General features: G+C 41.1%; 4 protein-coding genes across 7 annotated transcripts; 1 reads left to right on the forward strand and 3 right to left on the reverse strand.

Moving 5' to 3' along the window:
- Positions 1 to 872: 872 nt before the first annotated feature.
- On the reverse strand, positions 873 to 5,383 carry LOC148078867 (uncharacterized). Of its 3 annotated transcripts, XM_087792876.1 has the most exons (7): positions 5,233 to 5,383; positions 4,857 to 5,135; positions 3,293 to 3,667; positions 2,789 to 3,169; positions 2,004 to 2,402; positions 1,513 to 1,914; positions 873 to 1,378 (listed from the first exon to the last, which is right to left on the reverse strand). In XM_087792876.1, the coding sequence occupies exons 2-7, from the start codon at positions 4,882 to 4,884 to the stop codon at positions 1,044 to 1,046; spliced, it is 1,920 nt and encodes a 639-aa protein (XP_087649002.1). In that variant the 5' UTR covers positions 4,885 to 5,135; positions 5,233 to 5,383; the 3' UTR covers positions 873 to 1,043. The 3 variants fall into 3 exon arrangements, with proteins under 3 accessions (XP_087649002.1, XP_087649004.1, XP_087649001.1); XM_087792878.1 differs by lacking the exon at positions 5,233 to 5,383 and having other exon boundaries at positions 3,293 to 3,664; positions 4,857 to 5,217; XM_087792875.1 differs by lacking the exon at positions 5,233 to 5,383 and having other exon boundaries at positions 4,857 to 5,217.
- A 719-nt stretch (positions 5,384 to 6,102) lies between these two features.
- Positions 6,103 to 8,236, reverse strand: LOC148078868 (uncharacterized). The gene is made up of 2 exons (XM_087792879.1): positions 7,952 to 8,236; positions 6,103 to 7,428 (listed from the first exon to the last, which is right to left on the reverse strand). The coding sequence occupies exons 1-2, from the start codon at positions 8,142 to 8,144 to the stop codon at positions 6,683 to 6,685; spliced, it is 939 nt and encodes a 312-aa protein (XP_087649005.1). The 5' UTR covers positions 8,145 to 8,236; the 3' UTR covers positions 6,103 to 6,682.
- Positions 8,237 to 8,365: 129 nt separating this feature from the next.
- Positions 8,366 to 14,942, reverse strand: gfod2 (glucose-fructose oxidoreductase domain containing 2). Of its 2 annotated transcripts, none has more exons than XM_087792880.1 (3): positions 14,757 to 14,942; positions 11,600 to 11,888; positions 8,366 to 10,928 (listed from the first exon to the last, which is right to left on the reverse strand). In XM_087792880.1, the coding sequence occupies exons 1-3, from the start codon at positions 14,940 to 14,942 to the stop codon at positions 10,027 to 10,029; spliced, it is 1,377 nt and encodes a 458-aa protein (XP_087649006.1). In that variant the 3' UTR covers positions 8,366 to 10,026. The 2 variants fall into 2 exon arrangements, with proteins under 2 accessions (XP_087649006.1, XP_087649007.1); XM_087792881.1 differs by lacking the exon at positions 14,757 to 14,942 and adding an exon at positions 13,020 to 13,105.
- Positions 13,370 to 15,110, forward strand: thap11 (THAP domain containing 11). The gene is made up of 2 exons (XM_087792882.1): positions 13,370 to 13,757; positions 13,900 to 15,110. The coding sequence occupies exon 2, from the start codon at positions 13,917 to 13,919 to the stop codon at positions 14,766 to 14,768; it is 852 nt and encodes a 283-aa protein (XP_087649008.1). The 5' UTR covers positions 13,370 to 13,757; positions 13,900 to 13,916; the 3' UTR covers positions 14,769 to 15,110.
- Positions 15,111 to 18,155: the final 3,045 nt, after the last annotated feature.

Consider the following 18,155-nt stretch of genomic DNA (forward strand, 5'->3'; position numbering starts at 1 on the left):
GAACGTAAACAAAGATGCTACTCTTTAAAGTTCCTTCTGACCCAAATAAATCATTAAACAAACAAATGGTTTAAAAAGAAAAAATATATAGATTTTAAACCAAGGATTCGAGGTTTCTGGTATTGTAATTATCCTTTTATACGGAGATAGTCAGTAAAATACGATTTCACAACAATCTGTCAAATTGAATCAAGTGCCTCAAATCCATTTTTATTATTGTAAGGAAGTTGATATCCAATAAAAGACCAAGACAATAATAAATATTCCTGTCGTGTTATCCATCGCATGACAGCCTTCTCCACCTTATCCTACCTCAAGCACTATCTATCTCACTGGTCTCTCTTCATCTCTGCCTCTGTCGTTTTGTCAGTCTATAAATACATCATGGCAGGTCTCACTGTGTGTTAAACTGTTGCTCTGAATGGAGGTGGCATGATCGCACCGAGTCACAAGATGCCATCAACTTTTTTTCCTCAGCTGATCGGGAGAGGGCTTTGATGGTTCGGCCTTCAAGTTCAAGTTATTTTTACTGTCAAATATGCATGTATTAAGACATACAGCATAAATGAAATTGAACTAAAATAATGAAATAAATTAAATTAAATAGCTTGAACTCCTTGAATAGCCAGATAGTCGACTTGCCCACAAAACCTCTGTAGGTGACTTTCAGTTGGCATATCTTGGCTTTCCTTCCATGTTGCTCAGCATCATAAGCCAGCTCAGATGCCCTTCGTTTGAATAAATGCCTCCAGGGAACTGTGAGCTCAATAATGTACACGGCACAGATAAAATAGGAATATCTTATTTGTCCTTAGGAAATTACGAGGGATTGTCCACTCCCAGTAAAAAGAAAAGACAAGTTTTTTTGTCAACATCCTTTTTATGTTAAACACCAACAACAAAATTGCTAATTCTAAATCTGTCATAAAACAGAAGGTTTGTTTTTAAAATCAGCAACACGACCTCAGTGTCTTCAGGCGACAGTCCGTTTATGTAACGTTTTGAGCATCAAAAATGCTTTCATATCAGAGATTCTTCCACAATCAGAAGGCATGCTGTTCTGAAAACAGCTTTTCTTTTGCCAACCGAAGTTCTTCCCATTTCTTGTCCAGCTCATCTCTTTCCATCCTCAGCTCTTCTCGTAGGCGCTGAAGGTCTTCAGCTTCCTCTTGCTGCACTCTCCTTAGTGATTCAATTTGGGCCTTTTCCACCGCAGACTCTCGCGCACTCACAGACAGTAGCTTTTCTAGAAGCTCCCGCCGATGTTCCAGAGCCATCGCCTCCTCCCTCTGTGTTCGTCTCAGAGCTTCTATCAACTCACACTCTCTTCTGAAGTCCTGCCGCTCTCCAGTCAGCACTTGTAATACTTGACTCTCTTCTGCAAGACAACATTGTTAGAGTGTTGTAAGAGCGTACATACAATTTGCAATGTTGTATTCTTCAACCAACACAGATACAGAAAAGTAGCTGAATTTGCATGAGACAAAAGGTGATATAAAAAGTGTGGCTCACCAAAAAGCCCTCCATGCTCGTGCATGTCAACCGTTTCCAAGAGTGCAGAAGCATCCATGTTTGTGTTTAATTCCTTTTTTAAATTGGAGCGTGGCTTCCTGGGTGAATGTAGCAAGATATCAGCGTGTCTAGTGGACATGTGCCGGTGCAGATTTCCTGTACTTCCGTTGAAACAAATCATTTTCTTGCACATCAGGCACCGAACGGCTCTCAGATGATCCATGCGCTCAAACAGACGCCAAATGGTGCTTCGTGTGTTCCCGAGTGGCTTTATCGGTCTACGAGCTGTCACTTTTCTCTTTTGGGATGGAGCAGTTACTGCTTCTAAAACATCACTAGCGCCGGCATGGATCTCACCATTGTTGAATGCTTTTGCCTCTTCATCTCCGAGCAGCACATCAACTAATAGAGAAAAAGTTTGATTTAGAACAGGATAAAGAAAGGAAATTCGGGAAAAGTGTTTTGGTTTAAAAACACGTTAACACACTCACCTGGAAACATCCCTTCCTTAGCTTCCTGAGTAGGAGACATGTCAACATCAAACGCTAGCTGACTAGCCACCCTCCTTTTCTGCAGAAGAATTTGTGGGTGCCTCTTAGACATGTGTCGGTGAAGGTTCCCTGTGCTGCTATCAAGAAATTGCATTTTTTTGTGGCAGATCCGACACTGGGCTGCCCCCACATCGTCCCAGCGTTCAAAGTATTCCCAAATCATGCTGGTTGTATTCCGCCTCCTCGTTGTTGTGAGGTCAACGCTTGTCTCATTGTCTTCTGTTTGGTCTGCTTGATCTATTTCAGAATCTTCCAGTTCTCCATCACCAGCCAAATTCATGTCGACTTCATTGTCGGTCATGGTGTCGTTGCCTGCCTCCGAGTCAATGGCCACTTCCACTAGACAGAGAAAACAAAAGAATAAACACGATTTTTCCCCTGAATCATGAAGAACTTTTTTTTTCTAAAAAAGTGAGCAAATAAATTATAGATGGAAACATTCGCTCTGTATGAACAAGACTGTTGAACTTGCTTAATTTGTTTAGAATAAGCAGCTCATTGGGAAATATTTTGTAGAGAAAACACTGATTTAATATTATTGAAAAAAGATTAGCTGTATGAGCAAATACCCAGGGCTCTGTGATTACCATTGTTTGTTTTTACATTGTGCGAGTGTTGCAGATAGCAGCCAAATGATCAGCTTTATATTTAAATCTGTTAAATGTGATAATTATTTGCCTAACTGCTATGTTTTGCATTAGTATTGCACATGTGGTGTTCCTTACCTCCTTCTTCACTGCAGTCAGATGTCTCCAGGTGTGTGTTTTCTTCTCTTCCCAGGCTAAAGTTTACAACCTGCGAGTGTCTATTGGACATATGTCGGTGAAGGTTACCCGTGCTTCCGTTGAAACAAGTGATCTTTTTGTTGCATAAAAGACAGCGAGCAGCGCCCAGGTGATCCATCCGCTCGAAAAGACTCCAAATTGCACTCCGTATTTTCCTGTGTTGACTTGATGGGTGATGACCACTCATGCCCTCATCTACGCTGTATCTTGCTGTACCTCCTTGTGTTACTTCGAAGATGTCCTTAATGGCCGAGTCAATCTGGTTATCATTGATGGAGCTTTTTGTGGCGCTCGTCCCGTCATCTCCCACTTGCACTTGCACTTATATAAAAAAAAGACAGAACAAGTACAATTAATATTTTTTTGGCCAGATCTCTGTGAAAGATTGAGCTGCAAAAATTGCCAAAATGTATTGCCTTTAAACCTGGAAATTACAAATCTCACCTTGGAAGACCCCCTCCTCAGGGTTGTCAGCTCTCCTCTTCTGCACGCATCTGGCATTTGCACCTTTTTGTAGCGAAACAAACGGGTGTTTCTTCGACATGTGCCGGTGCAGATTAGATGTGGTGCCGGATGGAAACTGCATCGTTTTATTGCAGAGCCGACACTGAACGGCACCCACGTCGTCCAGCCGCTCAAAGTGCATCCATATCACGCTCCTTGTATTCCGCCGTTTCGTCGGCAGCTGATTAGCTAGCTCTTTATCCCTCCTCTGCCCTGCTCTTGCGGCCATCAATACACCGTCAAGGTTAGAATGTATGTCGATGTCATCAATTGGTGGGAAGCCCATGACATCGCCCTCTTCAGATACAACCTCTACTTGGGAAGAAATAGACACACTTAGAGCAGGAAGATCTACTGCATGGACCTCAAAGGAAAAACATCAGATTTTTAATACAGAAAGTCTGCTGATGGGTTGTAGTCAAGAATGAATTAACTGAATGTAGATCCATCTTTTTGTAAAGAAAAAAAGATTGATGTTGAATCTTCTAATGGACTAGCTATGTGAAGACAGCACTTGACGCTGTGTTCTGATACGTAAAGTCGTGGACAGTAGATTTTTACCTTTCAGCACCATGACACCCATTTCCCACATCTACGAACACTGTCTAAACATTAGCAGGTCATTCTACAATTTCAGTGAAACACAATGACAGCAATGTCAGCAGAAAACTTATATAGCACCTTCCAAATTAAGAGTAGCAATATTTTTTTTAGAATAAAAAAAAAACACAAAACGTTATTGTAAAATTAATTAAGTGAATGTCTATATTACACAATGAATAATCAATAATTAGTTGTTTTCTTGTTCTTTCTGTACAAAGTTTAATTATATTGGTTCATAGCCAAATAACCTTTTGAAGGAACACACAAAAAACATGGCACGATCTAAAGAAGTTAACTATATTTCCGCGATATCTGAACCGTTATTAACTGTTGGTTCATTGTGTCTCTATCACCATGAGGTCTTTCACTGTAAATGGAGGAGATCCATTGAGTGTGAAGCTGACCCTTCCCGTCACATAACAGAACGACTTCCCTCCAGTAGGATGCTCCGATCGATCAGGACCAGAAGCTCTTGATTTTAAATCTTTATTTTCCTTCCTCTTTCTTCACCATAAACACTGCCCATCCCCAAACCTCTAAACCAGGTCGCAGGTCAAACATTGTAGATTAGACAAACTACTTATATATTAAATATAACAACCTTTTTAATTCTTTGAATTGTATTCAGTCGAATCTCAAGAGTCGTCTGCTCCACACATCTCAGGAAAACAAACACTCTCGCGTTGTTGAATGTGTCCGTCCTGAAAGACTGGGCTTTTGTTTTGATTTATTGACCGTTTTTTTGTGTGGATTAAACGAGAAACAACACTAACATACCGTAAACGTCACATTTGTCACACTGTGGATCTAAAGCGTCACTATAAAGTCCAATGTTACACGAGTGAGAGTCACAACTGTGACGGGATTCAAAAGACGTGTAATGGTGTAAATGTCAACATACCACAGTCGTCCTTCATTCCAGCGTTCATGTCGTGTTCGGAGGTGGTTCGAGTCCCTCAGATCGACGTGAACACGACCGATCGCAGTCGTTCAGCTTCACTTCTTCGTGTCCGAACTGCTCCCTGGAACGAAGACTGGATCACCTCGAATGACGGTTTCGAAATCTCCCCTTTATTCTCTTCCTGTTCTCCCTGTATCTCTCCTTGTAGACCCACTTACGTTTAAATGGACTTGTAAAATAGTGTGTGTCCGCTCGGTTGCGACGATTCTCCGTCTGTTACTATAAGAAAAATAAGCTCACTTATTTACTTCTCCCTCAATGCATTGCTGCCGCTGTATGACGTCATGTCCGGGATGACGCTAAAGTAATGACTCACTCGCCGAACAGACCCGAATCTCTTCAATCCTTCACGAATCCGCTCGAACACCGAGGAGTTGTTTTTTATTCACAGGCAGAAACACGCGCACTGTTCGTAGTTGAACATAAAAGTGGTAATATCTGCCACAGACGCGAGGATGGCTGCAGTAGAGCACGAACAGTGGGGGAGTTGATTCATGTGTCCTAGTGAGTCAGCGACCCGTGGTCACGCCAGGCTCGACAGGAAACAGGGCTGACTCATACCATGGCTGAGTCCTCGACAGATCTCAGTGAGTCATCGTGACAAACTGACAAGGCGTCCTTCAATCGTCTTTCATTGAGAAGACATCGAGTACTCCAGCCAACACAAACAAGGGAGACAAATACATGAGAGCGAATAAGTTAAAAAATAAATAATTGTAAGAACTAGCTAATGTAATAGATTTTCAAATATACAGTTCTTTTAATAAAATACCACACAGGTAAACACTTTTGTATGTTTATATTCTTCAGTTTGGAAAATGTTCCATAAAATAAAATGAGTCTTTTCTGATTCCCTGTTAAATCTGAGTCAAGGACTAGATTTTGCTGCACAGGATCAGTCAAAGTCATTTTTCAATATAAACGAACACTTTTCCCACATGGTGCTCCAGTAGGCACGACTCTTGTTGTACACAGGGCCGGGTCTAGGCAGGGGCAAGAGGGGGCCTGGCCCCCTCAAATAAATGTTGTGCCCCCTCAAACTTACATGTAAGTAAGTAAGTAACAGCACAATGCCCCCTCAAGATTTGTGGCTGCCCCCTCATACATGCCTGTCTAGACCCGGCCCTGGTTGTACATCGGTGGTTGGAGATGAATAAAGATTGAGCCGAGGAGGTTTGCGGTTTAAACAGTTTATTTTGTCCTTCAAGGTGGTTTGTGCGATAGCATTGACTCGTGCTCTGAGAAAAGTGATTCTTCTTTTAAATTCACAACAACTTCAGCTTGATGCTTCTTAATTGCGTCAAATTCAAATGAAACTTAATGTTGCGTCATCATCAACTGTTAACCTTTAATTTTTAAGCAAAGTATCTAAAACCCCTCTAAACTCTTAATGCCCAAACAATACTTTTGAGAAAAGACAACCTTGAGTAGTTCTTAAATGAGTATCTGTTGAGACTTGAGGCAGTTTGTTGTTGGTAGGTGGCTGTTTGGCAAATCCAAGCCAGCCAGGGCCGAAGGTTTGCACTGCATAGTCCATTGGTGAATCACAAGACCCATGCACATCTAGACACCCACACTTTTTAAATGCGTGTTATCTCTACTAATCGGCATGCTTCTTGCTCGGTGAATAAAAGCATGCTAGCTCCACGTGTAAGGGGCACTTGCTGGTTATCAGGTTGTGAATTTAGGAGCAATTCAATTACCGTTCACTGTGCCACTCCAGGGATCTTCACAAAATCTAAGCAAGGAGGATTGATTTGTCACAATTATTTTCCGTCATTTATACATTCCAAACACTTAAATTTAATGCCATCTTGACTCGCAATGTGGTGGAACGTCGCCAGTTTTGGTTGTGACTCACCGTTGCGATCTCCCACTTTTAAAACTGGCTTGACTGCCTCTCTGTCTGACCACAGCACCCTTTGTTTCTCCTCTGGCCGTAGAACTGCCCAGGGTTTTTTTGTTTTGATAGGTGTTGGTGGTGGTGGTTTGGTCGATGCTGGTTTTGAAGATTTCATTGTTCCAGTTCTGCCATTTAGCTGTCGGACTACCTTTTCCTTTTTGACCTCGGTTTCAGGAAAAACGTTTGCGTCATCACCTGCAATGGTGACATGCTGTGCTGCCAAAGGCTTTTGGGGACCTATAGCGGATGCCTTTTGATCTGGTCTAGTTACCACTTTAACAGATGACACTCTCCGCGCCTTCACAGAAGCTACATCGGGAGCTTGTCCCTTCACTCGCACTCTAGGGGTGACTGACTGTGTGCCTCGCTTGACTTTTTTGTCGGCTACTGGAGGTCCTGGTGTTAAGGCCAAGGTTAGGGGTACATTTCCATCAGTGTTGATCTTTTCAGTTAGAGGTGCTGGTGATCTCTGCTGCTGTTCAAAAACCAAAGGCAACTGTGGGGACAATCTCCTGAGGACCTCGGTAATGCCTGCCGCCATGGTTTGAGGGGAGCTGTCATCCTCCAGTGTGCTGATTTGTGTGCTGTTGAGCGGTAAGAGTCGTTTCTCTGTAGAAGACAGTAAATCACAATAACTCATAAACTGAACTGAACTTAAGTCTGTTCAATCAGGATTAAACAGTCATTTTTGGGGGAAAATAAAGACACTATAACAGGAAAAAAAACAAAAAAAACAACCCATTATACTTATGAGCTATGCCAAATGTAAGGCCCAGGCGAGGAGGATCGAGCCTCCTCCTCACTCGGACCCCAGAGTGCATGAACCTCAACTAAAAAGAAAAGTTAAAGAATTCTGATGCTCGAGATTCCAAACAGTTTAAAAAAACAGGCGCATTTCTGTCCTCAGAAAGGTGATGTGTCAGGAAAAAGAGAATGTTGTCAGCTTGGGAGTGTTGACAAATGTAATATAGAAAGATTAGTAGGAGCAAAGTAATAAAATGTTGTAGATGTCAACATTAGCCACATCATTGAGTGTGACACCAGAGGCTTAAGCTTGAACGTAATCATATGCAACATATTCATTCATAGGCTTTGTCAGTAATTTACAACAACTTTTCATGTCATCGCTCACCCCACATTTCCTGGAAGAGGAATACCGTTATCTTTGGATTCTCCCCTTCTCGATCTCTGCTGAAATCATTTAACTCTGCAAGATACTGCTCTGCAAATGGAGTGATTCCAGCAGGCTTTGCGAGGAGTGTTGCCCTGGACACACACTCAAACAAAATCTTCAGGGTGTTCGGACATAACATTTTGGATGACATCTTGGTATCTACCAATTGCCTGACTTAGTATATTTGGTCCTCTTCAGAAAATGTGACACCTGCTTATATAAACAAGGAGTCTTTGATTCCTATGATGTCATGGGGTTCAAACAGACGGTCACTTATAACATCACAGCAAGGTATGCTTCCGTCATTGTACACATTTAAACAGAAACCCGCATTTATGTAGAATTCCGATAAAGCTGCAACCAACATTTTAATAAAAATGAACAGAATGTTTATTATATGAAGCATGTCAGATAGATGAACAGCAGTTTTCCTACTCAAATGTAAAAGCAGTAGCTTAAATGGCCTCAATTAATAACATTAAACAACTAAATAAATAACAGCATAACTAAAATTCACAGGACAAAAAACAATACATGACAAAACTCCTTTCACCCCTCATATCTACATAAATAAATTAAAAATAAAGATTTCACAGAGAAATGTTAGTCAGCTTCCCTGAGGAGGAATTATGCTTAATTTAAATAATGCGCTCAGTATTAATTATCAGTGCAATTCAAACATAAACCTTGAACAATATCATGTCTGGAATGTTATCATCTGGCTTCTTGCATATTTGAGCCCCCTTTTGTTAAGATCAAATGCTTCATGTTTCACTATACATCCATGGGGAAGCATGGATAACAGTCTCATAGTTAAGCACCTGCTAAATACAGAAGCTATTAGCATACAATCTTACAAAAATCCAGTGGTTTACAAATCAGTGACTTTAAAATAAAAATAACAATCAAACAAACATAAGCATTTTAGATCTCTCAGCCACCAACATAATGACACATTGTACCACTAGCTCTTTTGGGGTTCCCTAATGTGGATTCATTAGTATGTTTAATAATCAAATACACAAGCAAAAAATATAGAGATTAAGGAGATAAAACAATTGTTTCTACCTGCCAGTAAGGATAGGAACCCATGCTGCAAGCAAATGCAACCGGTACACGAAAAAACAGAAACATCATCTGCAATAATTTTGTCTCCAAGATTATTGAAAAAATGAGAAAACCTTCAATCAAGTACTGAGCAAGTAGGACTGGGAAACCCCACAAGAGCAACAGAGAGGCATCAGAATACTGACACAGTTGGAAGGTGGTCATTATGTTAAAGACTTAAAGAGAATCAGTGTCAACATGGATCCCATGAACTGCATTCCAACCCTACAGAGGTCACAGGACAGATGTGTGTCATTCCCCTGTTGCTACCTAGCCCTCCTGCTAAAACGAAAAAAATACAAGTTGTTACTTTCTAAAAAGAACACCAACTACCGCATTAACTCAGATACGCAATATTCGGTGACCAACAAAAACAAAATATTTTGCCGAAGTTTTAGTTACAATTTGCAAAGAATCTTCCTTTAAATCATTAGCACCAAACTGAAACTAGTGATGTATAAATTAGGTAATCAATGTCAGTTAGTTCTCTGAATGAGTTGTCCAATAAAGTTGTAGAATATGAATTTGTGTGCGCGATAACAACGACAAACTACACATTAAAATGTTAGTGTCACACTTGCACTGTTAAATGGAAAATGTTTTTAAAATACACATAACAGCTCAGTGTCAACCTTGTGCAGCATCACAAGTGACGCCATTTTGTTGATCAAATTGTTTACATGTATAATGGGCAACAGTGAAAACTTCAGAAGGTGCTTTTGGTAGAGAAAATATATAGAAATGAGTATTGAGATTTCATATCAAAATATACTTTGCAGTTTCACATGTGAGCAAGTGGTGAGCCAAGACCAAAAGTAAGCAGCTTGAAGTTCAGTGAGTGATGGATTAGTTGGAACTAAAGCCCAGTAGTTGAGGGAGACATTCATATTCAGGTGATATTAGTGTCATTGGGTAAATAAATACATTCAGTTTTTATTCCGCTGCAGTGCCTCACACAGGTTGTGGTTTGGATCCGGCTCCTGACTGATGATCTCTACGCTCTCCCACTCTCCACTAGAGCTAGACCGCTTCACCGCCTCCACCACTGACTGCACGTACAGACCCTCCTCGAACGTTGCAGCTGTGGCCACAGGTCCACGATCCCACGATCGACGCTCCTCGTGAGCCTGAAAAGACTGTTTCAGTGCTTTGACCATGGAGCTGAGGCCCTGCAAGTGTGGTAAAGGGATCTCGGTCGCCTGCGGCCCAGAATAGACACTTTCCTTGAGCAACAGCTCCTCAGTTCTATGCTCATTGCGGTGACCGTACAAATCAGTGCCCCTTGCTAACAATCTCCCGGAAGATCCAACAATCATGACCTCGTGCATGAATGAACCAGGCATGTTGAAGTTTAGGGTCACAGTGCAGCACACACCTGCGGAGGCGGACCCAGGTGTTCCCATCAACATCTGGAAGAAGCAGAAGTCATCACTGGTAACTCGTCGGATGCCTCTGATGTTGCCGTTCTGCTGTACAAATGTCCGCAGTAAACCGTGAACCCGCTGGGCACGTGCCCCAGTCAAGTAGGTTACGAGGTCAATGATGTAGGATCCGACAGTGTGAAGACCCCCGCCTCCCATCAGCTCCTCACAAGTCCAGCCATACACATGGTCCAGGAGGCTGGGGCCATAGACACGGACGTCACACACATTCACCTCCCCCACGTATCCATCCATTAGGTGTTGATGCATGGCGACGAAGGCAGGCAAGAAGCGAAGAGGATTTCCCATTATGCTCAGCAGCTGGGGGTAATACCTGGCTGCTGTGACCATCTTGAATGAATCCACAACAGTGGCCGCTTTCTCACAGACAACATTCTTACCGATACCTAAAAATGGAGGAGAAAACACGTCATTCAAGACACTGCATTTGACTGAATTCAATTAAAATAATAACCTGCCACAATAATGTATTGTTGACCTAAAAAAATTGTACACAGTGAAAGAGTTGGATTAAATAGCATACGTCACATTTCCTGGCAACATGGTGACCAAAATCAGAACTTTCTCTCTTAGGTGATACAATTCTACTTGTTCGTATGAAATATGTCTTCATTATTTTTTATATATTAATGCATAACAACTTCAAATATGGCACTAAAAGTAAACACATTTGGCTTGAATTCCACTTGTGAAATTTAGATGCAAAACTTTATTATATGCATAAAAAACAGAAGTCAAAAGGAATACCAATTATTATAACAGGGATCTAGCAGCGTAGAAAAACTCCTTGTGGGTGCGTTTGGTTTTTGGGCCTAATCAAGGGATGAAATCTAACTCAGGAAGTAGCGACTGCAACAGGAAGCCGAGTTCAACGCTCGAGAATTATTTGGATGGACATGTTGTTATTAGAACATAATATTAACAAAGAGTGATGCGATCAAAATTAATGATTATATTGTGACAATAGAAGTTATTCCTAGCTCAAAATGTCCACCAATGTGATTACCGTGCATATGCAAAAGCTAACCAGTTACACACAAGTATTCAGACGACTCACCTAGTGCTTTAACAGCAATCTGCCGAGTCATGGACGGAGGGATGTAGATACAGACGAGGTCAACATCTTGGTGGAGCAGGACGTCATCTGATCTGCTAGTATGAAACGGGATGCCAAGCTCCTTTGCCAGGCATCGGGCCTCCTCCTCGCTCGGACCCCAGAGTGCATGGACCTCAAACCCTTCAGCTTTCAACAAAGGGACGAGCACTCGGGCTGTGCTCCCCGTCCCAAAAACACCAACTCCTGGCAACATGGCAACATCCACATCTACAGCATTGGGTCGACTCACCTACAGAAGTGAGGATATGGTGAGTTTCAAGTAATTTTTTGTATACTTTTGCTACATTCATAAAAAATTAAATTTGCATTCAACCTCTGTTCATAGCATCTTTTTAATGATAGCAGCGCCACCAACGGTTACATTACAACTCATAATTGGTACAAAAGAAGGAAATTATTTTGTAAATTTTTATACCTATGTAATAAAAATAAAACATAATAACTTAACAATGTTTTTTTTAATAAACAAATGTTCTTAACTTCTGGTTAGGCCACTACATATGAAATATGATTATATGTTTTTATTTAAAAAATATATATTTTTAACAGTGAAAATGATTAAGCACAATATCATTAATACAATTACTATTTCTACAATACAGGTTTTTAAAGGTATTTCAGAATTTTGCGTCCAATTTAAAATACTTTCAAACCAGTTTAATATGAACTCCAAAAAGCAAAATACATCCATTCAACAATTTGTTGCATGGCAAGTCGGACGCACTTTAGTAGTAGTTTAGGTTTCTGTTTGGACTTTGCATGAAGTGGACGTAGTAAGAAGAGGAGGAAGCGGATCAACTGGTTTTACTAGATTCACGTCAGGAACCTGTCGGGGTTCTGACAACGAAGAACAATTATTGATCCAAACGTGTGTCATGCACTAGTGCTTACGTGTCTATGGACATGCAAACATGACTAACTCATATCAGCGACGTTGTTCTAGGACACACGTCTGATAAATGTGTTTGAAGCAGTTCGTCTCCCGTGCGATATGGTTTCAGGCAAATCACATTTACAAGATAAAACCGATCATTCATTGTGACAGTCGGAAGAATCCAAATTAGCTTCCCAACAAGTACAGCTAACCCTGGTCTTGCCTCGCACGTCTATCGCCACAATTCGATCGAAAACAGTTTGGTAAGTAAGTTAAACATACCATTGATAATGAGTAACAGATCACAGACCAGCCACGAGCCCCACGGGTGAGTGATAGTAACACTAGCTAGCATAAACTCGCCAGCAGGCTAGCTGCTAAAGGAGAACCAACATAAAGTATATTCATTCGCAAAAACACAAGAATGGCCAAAGTTAACTGACTTCTTCGCGACGACAGCCGACACACGGTGTGAGGTCTTCTTACCTATTGTGTATAGTAAGGCCACATCGTCGGTAAAGTCGGGTGTTGACCCGGGCACTGCCCAGTTGCTAATGGTTACCTCGTTAACATCAGTGGAGCTGGAGGAGGAGACACCGCCGCAGATGCGCAGACCAGCGGAAAGCAGTGACATGTGCGCAGAAACGTCACAAGTATAACCAGCATACTAGCTCAGCAATACTTTAAGACTCATTTAGGACAAGTCAACGTGTCAATATAAATGGTATCAAAGAAATCTGTTCATTTGTGTGCAAAACACACGGCGAGACACTTTCTATTCACATATGCTTGACCCGAGAAAATAAATAAATAAATAGAAGCCAGATTTATATGTGTATATATGTGTTGTAAAAAATGTAAACAATTTAGTGTGAAACGTTTCAAATATAAATATGTAAGTATTAGATGGCATATTTTATTTTTTATACAACACGGGGATTTTTAAAATGTACTCTCTGTTAGGTATAATTATCCTACTTTAAAAAATATATTTATCGCCAGACGCAATTCGGACATGCAGTACTGCGACCGGCCAGTGGCAGCAGCAGCGGTGACAAAAAACACCGGAAGAGAACGAATGGGATTCTGGGACTTTTAGTTCTAAATGGCGGAGTAGTTGCATAGATAACATCGTCAAGAACACAAAAAAAGACAATCTCCACCAGGAACGACGCCTCCTCAACAATTTGGGGGACGTCCACGAAGCATCTACATAGTGCGCAGGTAAAAACAAGCGCTTCTCTGAATGTGCATCAAAGAGAAACAGGAAGTGGGCTGCGTTCTGGGACGTGTAGTTTTAGCAGCAGGCCGTTCCGATTAAAAACAACACAGAAAAAAAATAACTTTGAACGCTTTGTTTTTTTAGCCTCTTTTGGAGTCAAGATGCCCGGGTTCACGTGTTGCGTCCCCGGCTGCTACAACAACTCGCACCGCGACCGGGAGCTCCGCTTCTACACGTTTCCTAAGGACAGCGCGCTGCGGGAGCAGTGGCTGAGGAACATCTCGCGGGCAGGGGTCAGCGGCTGCTTCAGCACCTTCCAGCCCACCACCGGGCACCGGGTCTGCAGCGTGCATTTCGCCGGTGGGCGAAAAACCTACACTATCCGAGTACCGTCTCTCTTTCCTCTACGGGGTGTAAACGAGCGCAGGATTCGCCGTGGCAGGGGCAGGAAGGTCCCCGCGGGCGGCCCTGCCCCTGCCACGGCAGCCGCTGCGACCACCGGGATGGTCCTGGCCAGTGTGTGTGGCACCGTGGAGGGAGCTGAAGGGACGCAAGGGGGCCAGGCCAGCGACGACACGATCACCGTGGTACAGATCGGGTACAACGGGGAGTATCTGGGCACGGCTCGACTGCCCTCCAAGACGGAGGCGACCAGTTTCGGCGCCCAGTTAGAAGACGATTTAATGTCCAACATCTCAGTGGATCCGAAAGCACAGAACGCAGGGGTGCAGTTCGTCAGCGTCACCAGCAGTCCTCTAGACCACTCGTACTCGCTGACCACCGGGACCACGTCTACAGAGTTGCTGCGGAAACTGAACGAACAGCGAGACATCATCGCCCTGATGGAGGTGAAGATGAAGGAGATGAAGGCCACCATCAGACAGCTGAGGCTGACGGAAGCCAAGCTGCGGGATGATGTTCGCGAGCGGGACCGACTGCTGCACGGGAGCCCTGTTCCCCCCGAGGTCCGCAAGAAATACGCCAACTGGCGAGAGACGCACCTGCGGAGTTGACACCTCTGCGATGACAATGCATGATCGCCAAGGACGGAGGTTACTTTGGCTCAACTTTTTAGGAAGTCCGGGAAGTAGCTTAGGTGTCATAAAGACTTCTCTTAGTGAGGGGATGGAGATGTTTTTAAAGACCATGCAGTGTGTTGTAAACAAAAAAGTAAAGGCTGAATACATTGTAGTTACTTCATTTATTTGGTCACATTAAAGGTGAGATCAATGTCCTGTTTATTGCTTTACATCCTATGTCTAAACTTGAAAAACGTTTTGAAAACAAGAATTTCTTTTTTAAACCAGACCATAAATGAATAAACATGCCAGTGCAAACTGTTGGCGGATGCTTCACAGTGTGTAATCCAATTTCTGCTGTATGATTTGGACCAGATAACTCTTAAGGCCCACAATTCTGTTTTCAAACTATAACGTATGTCTGTGACAGCGTCATTTTAAATTAAAATTCATTTACACTACTGTGTCCTTTGCTAACGTATTACTGCTCACAGCTCTATCCTCTATACTAGGCACCACAATAATGACAACGTAATGGTAATAATGGTATAATGTGTCTTCACAACAAGGTTGTCTCAGGACACTCTACAGTTTAAGCAATAATACAAGGGAGAAAATAAAAAAAACGATCTCAGCGAATCAACAATAAGTCAATGGCAGTGTTACAGTGATAGGTACGTACTTCCTTTCGGAAGGCACAAACCAGAATGGGTTTGATAGCTTCCTGCTGTCACCCGGGACACGTTAGCAGCATGCAGACCGTAAAGACTCCAAAAATGAAAGTTTGTTTTTATGCCTATACTTGTCCCATTGCTTGATAAGTCAGATATGATTCAGCGGCTGATCAAGAGATACCCTGCTGTGAATTGATTTGAATCTGGTACATTTAAAAGTTATCAATGATTCAAAGAAGAAAACTTTAGAAGACAAAAAGAAATGTGGGCGAGACAAACAACACACTTTTGTGACCTTTGATGTAGTTGTTCTGTGTTGTTCTCTGATTTCTATTGGACATGACCTGCAGTGGTGCTCATTAGGAGAATCCTTCTGAAAGTGACATTTGAAAATGACACTTTCAGAATCATTCCAAGAGGACATGCTGCTGCATGACTTTCACCCTCTAGATGGCAGCCACGTCAAATCGGAACACGACCTCTGCAGTTACACCAACTAATTTGCTTAATCTGTTTTACTATGATTGAGGATTTGATTCTCATTCCACTAATGAATTTCCTAGAATGTTGCCATGGTAACCGACATACAGGAACATTTAATTTGTGTATCTTTAACCAAATAATTCTAGAACCCATGTTGATTTCACAGAGATAAATAGACAGGATATTTTAGAAAGCGACAATCCATGTCCTAATCTCATCTGATTTTTTTTTACCCCACCACCTTGTTGCATAATGCTTTAATCCAGTTCTGTCAGTCAAATGGATCATATTTTCTCATTTCAACTTGACTGTGATTTTATCTTTGACACAACTTATTCACTTGCTTATTAATTTAAACTTATTCATTATCCAGCTGGTCCATGCTCTCCTACTGTATAACTACACATAAACAGTCAATAATTAAGCGTCTACGCCTCTCTTTCATTATTAAATTTGTATATATATAATTTTTAAAAACGTCTTACAGTTTCTTTTCATAATAGCTTGAAGATAACACTTTGTATAATCACATTTCCATCCACTTGTAGGAAGACTCTGTTAGAAAGTTTGAGTAAAACACAAACTATTATATCAGATAGTGTGGGTTTTTAAATTGGTAAAGAAGACATTTTGTACATCACACTTCTTTTGTAGGAGTGAAAGAGAGGTTCGGTGTTCCTTCAGAATTACTGCTGGATTGAAGGTGAGAAAAGGATTACATCAGCAAGCACATCTCACCCTTTCTTTTTTATTTTTGATGGACAGACTAGTTGATGATGACATTCATGTTTTATGTATTTACTTTTAATTACTTCAATTCTTAATTTAACTTGTTGAAGTTTCTTAATTTAGGACTCAAGTGTTTACATTTTTTATTTACTATTTTTTCCAAATAAAAACAAACAATACAATTAATTTAAGCTTTTTATTACTTCATTACAATGCAATAATTTCACTTTATAATATAAAAACTTAATTTCATGTTATCCTTCATTTTCACATTAAACAATAGTCTAGACTGGTTTAGACCATTGGTGGTAGAGATGAAGATAGGATCAACATCGGAGATGAGCAGCTCAAAGGGAAGATCAAGTAGAAGCTTGGAGAAAAAGTTAAGACCAAGGAGGATGACGAAGTTAAGACAAAGTCAAGCTGACAAACCCAAGTTCCAATATTTTTTTTATAATAAGTGTGAAAATAAGTTGAATTCTTTTTTTATTCTTTCTGTTTTTAGTCTTAAATATTTCTAAAAGTAAAAAATTCAGTTAATTCTTATTTCAGATTTTTTTTCATCTTCTGATTTCAAATAGATTTTGGTACTGCAGCAACTTCAGCTGTTGGTTCTCTGTGATCTGATTGGTTAATATTTCTAATCACATTTTTAGTAACTGAAAAAAAGACTGCGTTTAAATATCAAACATCTCCCCAGAGTCAGTCATATTAGGAAGTAGGAGAGATCAATAAAATGTGTATACTCACTATTATTTAGAAATATTTGGTTGTATAAACAAAGTTTATTATTAATCATCACTTCACTTTTTTTTGACTTTTTTCTTTATTAGTGGAATGCATATGAATTCTAAACTGATTTCATTTGTATGCTGACAAATATTACAGACCTAATTTAAAGTGAAAGACAACTTATAACAGAGAATTAGCTTTTGTTTTATTCATTTTCAGCGGAGGAATATCTTGAAGTTGAACAGAAGTAATTACGGAACATGATTGATAACAACGGAGCGTGCTCCGTGAAAGAAGAAAGCTTTCCCAATCTAATGCAGATGTTCTGTGGAAGACTGACAGTTGTGATGCAGCCAAACTAGCCCCTATGATTTATTGATTCAGGGCAGCAGCTTCAGACACAGACAGATTATTTTGCAGTTAATGGTTGTTTTAAGCTGCAGATTAACAATGGGTTACCATCCTTCCTCTGTCGGTATGCAGATGTGAACCAGGATTTATACTAATGCACGGAGGGTAAGCCACCAATGGGGCGTAACCATGGATTTCAGGGCTAAGAGGTTGAAGCGCAGGATGCATGACACACACTTAAGTAAAGAAGTCTTCTGAACATTAGAAGAAAGGTCTTACAATAGAAAATGTTGTTCTTGGGGGCTGTCGGTCACATTGTAACATCACTCAGCTAACCCCAATCTGCATACTTTTATTCTCAATGGTGCTTTAAATCCCAGGTGGAGCTCTTTTCTTTTCCCTCTCTGGGACA

This window comes from Callionymus lyra, chromosome 6, assembly GCF_982586985.1.
Source record: "Callionymus lyra chromosome 6, fCalLyr1.hap1.1, whole genome shotgun sequence".
Classification (NCBI taxonomy): domain Eukaryota; kingdom Metazoa; phylum Chordata; class Actinopteri; order Syngnathiformes; family Callionymidae; genus Callionymus; species Callionymus lyra.